This window comes from Rutidosis leptorrhynchoides, chromosome 3 (assembly GCF_046630445.1).
Source record: "Rutidosis leptorrhynchoides isolate AG116_Rl617_1_P2 chromosome 3, CSIRO_AGI_Rlap_v1, whole genome shotgun sequence".
NCBI lineage: Eukaryota > Viridiplantae > Streptophyta > Magnoliopsida > Asterales > Asteraceae > Rutidosis > Rutidosis leptorrhynchoides.
This window is the reverse complement of record NC_092335.1, coordinates 143,004,765-143,010,702: the sequence shown is the minus strand read 5'-3', so window position 1 is coordinate 143,010,702 and position 5,938 is coordinate 143,004,765. Positions and strand designations below refer to the sequence as shown.

At 34.0% G+C, this 5,938-nt stretch overlaps 1 protein-coding gene across 1 annotated transcript; it reads left to right on the top strand.

Moving 5' to 3' along the window:
* Window positions 1-1,883: 1,883 nt before the first annotated feature.
* LOC139896875 (probable protein phosphatase 2C 15) lies at window positions 1,884-5,523 on the top strand. Its single transcript, XM_071879520.1, has 7 exons — window positions 1,884-2,435; window positions 2,932-3,103; window positions 3,179-3,332; window positions 3,503-3,566; window positions 3,653-3,886; window positions 3,990-4,210; window positions 5,120-5,523. The coding sequence occupies exons 1-7, from the start codon at window positions 2,223-2,225 to the stop codon at window positions 5,337-5,339; spliced, it is 1,278 nt and encodes a 425-aa protein (XP_071735621.1). The 5' UTR covers window positions 1,884-2,222; the 3' UTR covers window positions 5,340-5,523.
* Window positions 5,524-5,938: the final 415 nt, after the last annotated feature.

The window sequence follows — 5,938 nt, the reverse complement described above, 5'->3', positions numbered from 1 at the left end:
GAAGGAGGGATATTACGAGGAATGTTAGGTACAAAGGTCGTGGAAGGTTGCATGTGATGTGTTAAAATATAATACGGAGTAGTAAGTAATTATGTGAACAAAAAATAAATTAATATTTAGTAATAATTAAAGCAAGGACGAATCAAAATTTACCAAATTTTCATTGTTGTCGTTGTGGTTATATGCCCAACGCTCCAAAATTGTTCTCACAATGCCGTGTAAGAGGAGTTTGAGGATGTTGTTCAGTTGCACTGTCACACAATGAGGAGCTTATAAGAGGGAAGTAACTAGTAGCTCAGTGGTACCTATAACTTTAAAAGCTAGAGCCCTCCATGTGAAAGCATTTGTCAAAATGGGCGCAAGTTCAATTCTCAATCTTGGCAAGGATTTACAACCCTTTATAAAGTGGGATAATTGTTCCTGTCACATGGGGATATTCGATGGAGGCATTTTACAGACATCGGGCTTTTACGGGGTGGGTTTGGTGAGTAAACAAAGGAAACACGGGTTTGGGTGTTCACGAGTCATGCCGATCTACACCTTTTGCCAAAATACAACAAGCTATAAATGTTTTATACTCTAATTTCATTTTATATTTCATTTGTGTCTACTATCAGTTTACAGACTATATAAAGACAGTCACATTGTACACCAAGAAAATGAAATTTGAAAAACATTTAAATGGGTTAAAAATGTAAAATTGACATGGGACAAACTAAAATATAAAGATCGGACATTCAATTTTAGACGATGGACTGATGGAGTATCAACTCAAACCATTTATGTTTAATAAAATTTCATTATATGAAACATTGACATATTTAAAAAACTTATGATTGAATTTGTGATGTTTTCTCACAACTTTTTTTTTACTCAGTTTTAACTTTTAAGTGATTCAATTTTGTTTACTCAGTTTTAAGTGATTCATTGAGAACTGTTTGATTGAGGTTGGTTTCTCAAGAAGGAAAATGATTTGATCCAAGATACTTTGCCTCTTAAAGTGACTTCATGTAGCTGGTTTTGGTGTAAGATTAATGATCACACTTATTCAACTTGGATTTTGCAAAGTATCTTGTCCCCTTTACAAGTTGAATTTTCACAAGTAGAAATTTAAAGCCAATACATGTAAAAATTAATATTTTGTGATGTCACAAAAAAAATGTATACTCCGTATATGTGAAGATTCATAAGTTGTCTTTGTTTTGGTTCCTTCTTTTCTAAACAATAAATAAAGTAAAAAACTTGCTGATGATATTGGTCATAAGAGTGTAAATCACACAACTTTTTCCCATGTTAACAAAAACCCCGAAACTCAAGCAGAAATTGGTTTTGGGTAATCAGCAAGAGTCAAATTTAAGGTGTCGGTTAAAAAAAAAAGTCTCCTTTTTTAAGATCCAGGTAGGAAAAAGAATCAAAGGGATTCTTTCAAAGTAATTTCCTTTTCTCTTATACTCATTTTTTTTTTTATATATTTTTATTATATTCGTTAAAACAAATTAAATAATACGGAGTAATAAAAAAATTAATTTAGTCATTGAAAAATCTTTGTTTGCTGTCTGGCGGATGTGGATGTTCCTCATCTGACCTGCGTATTTTCAATTTCTTTAATTCTAATCATACCCACCTTGTATTTTATATATATACGCACCTATCTATACATATATTTCTCTTGAATATTCGCGTATATATTTATATAAATACAGCTGATTTATGTAGTGTTCAAATGATTAAGGGAATTGATTGATTTAAAGTTCATAGCTGTCACCTAAATCCGCGTTTAATTTCCGCGTTGTGTTTTAACTAATTTCATGTTTTATTTCTTCTTGTTTATCTTTTCATAGTACAATTGTCTGTTTCCTTGTTAGTTATCAGATCTACATTTTGTTTTCATATTGTTTTTTTGTGGGTTATCTTCATTTTGTATAAAGTTGGAATCTTTACCATCTATTAGCTGTTTTCAAGTTTCTATTTTTACTCCATATATATCTTTAAATTTCATTACTTTTTTGTGGGTTTTTCTTCATGATGATTTTTACACAATAAATTTTCAATCTTGATGTGTTTTTGTTAATACATGTGCTTTAAATGTGCTTTTTAGATTAATCAAGAAAGCAATTCTTGAATTGGGATTACTTGATGAAGATGATTTATAAGTTGAATGTATAGTAATATCTTTGTGAAGCTAAATTTTGGGAAGAAGGGTGTTTAGGTAAATAGAAAATATGGGATCAAGGTTGAAGATGAATTCACATAACTCTGAACTTGTGCCTTTAGCTGCATTAATGAGTAGAGAATTGAAAAATGAAAAGATGGAGAAACCATCTGTGAGATATGGGTGTGCTGCTCAATCGAGAAAAGGCGAAGATTATTTCTTGATGAAAACAGATTGCCAGAGAATTAAAGGGGATCCTTCTTCAAGTTTTTCAGTTTTTGGGGTATGTTGTTCTATAATTTGCAATTGTTTGTTTATTGTTATTACTTTAATAGTGACAGTGAAGTGATGATAATATGTGGATGTATTAGGTTTAGTTGCTTTGGTCATGTTTATTCCTTCCTGATTATGGTTTTAGATTAGTTGAACGAAATATCGTTTAGTTTTAATGTTATGTTATAATTATAACAAGATTTGTAAAGAGTACTTAAATGTGAGATTGTGATCCATTTGGCTAACAACTCGAAAATGGTTTCTTGTTTTGCTACATTTTAAAGCAAAAAGATGATTGCTTTTTCACATGGGTCATAACCCAAAATACATATGGTATTGATTGATTCACACCATTCTCAATTTGTTGGTATCTTTCAAGATCATTTGCAATTTAGAAAATTTCAAGAAAATTGAAAAAAAATTGTGTCAACTGATAGAGCAAATGAAACCCTTTCTTTGTGAAATGATTTTCGCTAAATTAGTCTTTTTTCCAATTAAATTTTCAGATTTTTGATGGTCACAATGGCAATGCTGCAGCAATATATTCACGAGACAATCTTTTAAATCATGTATTGGATGCTATACCTCGTGGTCTTAAGCGTGATGAGTGGCTTCAAGCGTTACCTCGAGCTTTAGTTGCCGGTTTTGTCAAGACCGATAAACAGTTCCAAAGCAAAGGTACAACCTTTTTAAGCCCCCACCCTTCTTAATCTATCAATTAAAAAACTAAAATTCCGGTTGACTTTTGACCAGGTTTAACATCGGGAACAACTGCTACGCTCGTTATCGTTGATAGATTGACAGTTACCGTTGCTTCTTGTGGTGACTCTCGTTGTATTCTCGATACACCAGACGGAAGTGTGTCGGTTTTGACCATTGACCATAGGCTCGAAGAAAACAGTGAAGAGTGAGTAAAAATCCTTTTTTTTTCTTCTTTAAAAAAAAAAAAAACATAATTGTTTTTGAAAGGCAAGGCCCCAAAGTGTAGCTAATGGAGAAATTTATATATTCTCAATAACGTACCGAAATTTATCGATTGGAAACATGGGTTCATTTCAAAATGCTATTTTTTTCCAGAAGGGAACGTGTTACCGCTAGTGGCGGTGAAGTAGGACGGCTCAACGTAATCGGTGGGCCCGAGGTTTGACTTTTTTTAATAAAAGAAAATGACATGTTAATGATTTAATTAGCTTCATTTTGTGATGGATATTGTTGATATCGTAACAGATTGGACCGCTTCGTTGTTGGCCTGGTGGGTTATGTCTTTCTAGATCGATTGGTGATATGGACGTTGGTGAATTTATCGTTCCGATACCACACGTGAAACAAGTGAAGCTTCCGAACGGTGGTGGACGGCTTATAATTGCTTCGGATGGAATTTGGGACGCTTTGTCGTCTGAAATTGCTGCTCAATCGTGCCGTTGTTTGCCTTCTGAACTTGCTGCTAGACAAGTAGTTAAGGTAGTTACAAATTTCAGCCCATAAGTACTAAATTACAGTTACATTTTTTAAGTATGAATTTAAATCTTGAAAATATAAATCTGATAGATGATTTATTATTCAGGAAGCGTTAAGAAGAAGGGGATTGAAAGATGATACAACATGCATAGTTGTTGATATAGTCGTGCCTAATACTTCGTTGCCACCACCTCCTGCTCGTAAAACGCAGAGCAAGCTCAGAATGTTGTTGTTCAAAGCCAAGTTCCTCAATTCATCTAATAAATTGTCCGATAAACTCATCGTTGAGGAACTTTTTGAAGAAGGTTCTGCAATGCTTGCCGAAAGGTTAGACTTATTTTTGGGCAATGATCAATAACTGTTTTTAGTCGTGTTGTAAACGGCCGCCGTCTCGGCTGACTAGTCGGTTTGGTGACCAGACCGTTCCGTTTTGCCCAAAAATGTTTAATTAGTCGGTCAACGCTAAAAACACAGGTCAGATTCAGTCAAATCGATCTGAGTACGTCTGAGTCGGTCAAAGTCAAGGTTGGTCAAAGTCAGGTCAAAACTTTAATATTTTTTATAGTCAGATTTTGTGACCTACACACAGTGTTGTAAATCTCCTTATTTCTCCCCGAGATCTCGTTTTTGAAAGGCAACCGAGACGAGATGTCCTCGCGATATTTCTCGGTCAATGGAGTCAAACTTGGTCAAAGCCATGATTTCTTGAGTTTTCTCGCTCATTTCTCGGATTTTCTCGGAAAATTTTTCTCGGAAAATCTCGTTATTTCTCGAATTTTTTCTCATTCTTTAATTTTCTTGTAAAATCCCGTAAAAATGTATATAAATATACATAAATTTATTTATATATATATATGTGTATTTATACCAGAAAAAACTAAAAAGTCGGTGTAAGTCAACGTCCGAGATCTCTTCAAGATCTTTCCGAGATGCCGAGATCTCCCCAAAAATGTCGAAACGAGATCTCTCCGAGATCCGAGTTCTCCAACCTTGCCTATACATATGTTTGAAATATTTACGTTTAAAATATTAATGTTTGATATATTTATATTTATTTATATGTATTATTTATAAAATGTTAAATATGGAGTACTAAAAGTCAACGTTAGTCAACGTCCAACTAGTTGCTTTAAAGTCCCCAGTCTCGGGTCCCCACTGACTCGTCTCTGTTTCACGAATATTTCAACCTTGCTTTTAGTAATGAGATTAGTAACGATAACTTTTTTTAATGTATAGATTGGGAAACGATGACATGAGTGGTTCAACGACATCTGGTCTGTTTATGTGTGCGGTGTGCCAAGCCGACCTAGCCGCAAGTGAACCTATATCCGTTGATGTAGGTTCCGTTTTCTCAACGAGCTCAAAACCGTGGCACGGTCCGTTCCTTTGTGCTGGTTGTCGTGATAAAAAAGACGCAATGGAAGGAAAACGACCGAGTGGAATCAAAGTAATTTAATCCCTGACTCGACATTTCACCTCGAAAATTCTTTAGTTTTTTCATTGATCGTTAATTCTTTAGCCCGTCGCACAAGTGCAAAATTCACTAATAATGTTTTCATAAGTTGTATCGTATGATGGAAACGTTTAGGTCTTGACCCCACTAATTTCTTGAAATTTTTATTAAAAGTTTGTTCATTTAATTTCGATCCGTGTCACTTTTGTGTGTTTCATTATAATAGAAAAGAAAAAATATTGTTATCCATAGTGTACAGTACACAGGTGCATGTTGGATCATAAGTATTGATATTGATACAAGTAATAAGCATGAGTTGGAAATTAGCTAGCAAATGTTTGTATTGATGTACACACATTGTCAAAAGCACATGCCAAAAATAATAAATTTAATTTTTGATGGTAGCCCCACTATTCATACACCAAACAAAAGAAACTATGAAAGCTACCCATCAGTTGAAACCAAACACTATTAAATGGGCTTTGTGCTACTCAAGTTTGCTAGTGTTCATGTGGCTGTTGGTTTTAGGATGACAGCAGGATTGGTTTGATGAACCACCTATTACTACCTTCCTAGATACTTGAATTTCAAAAATATATCTC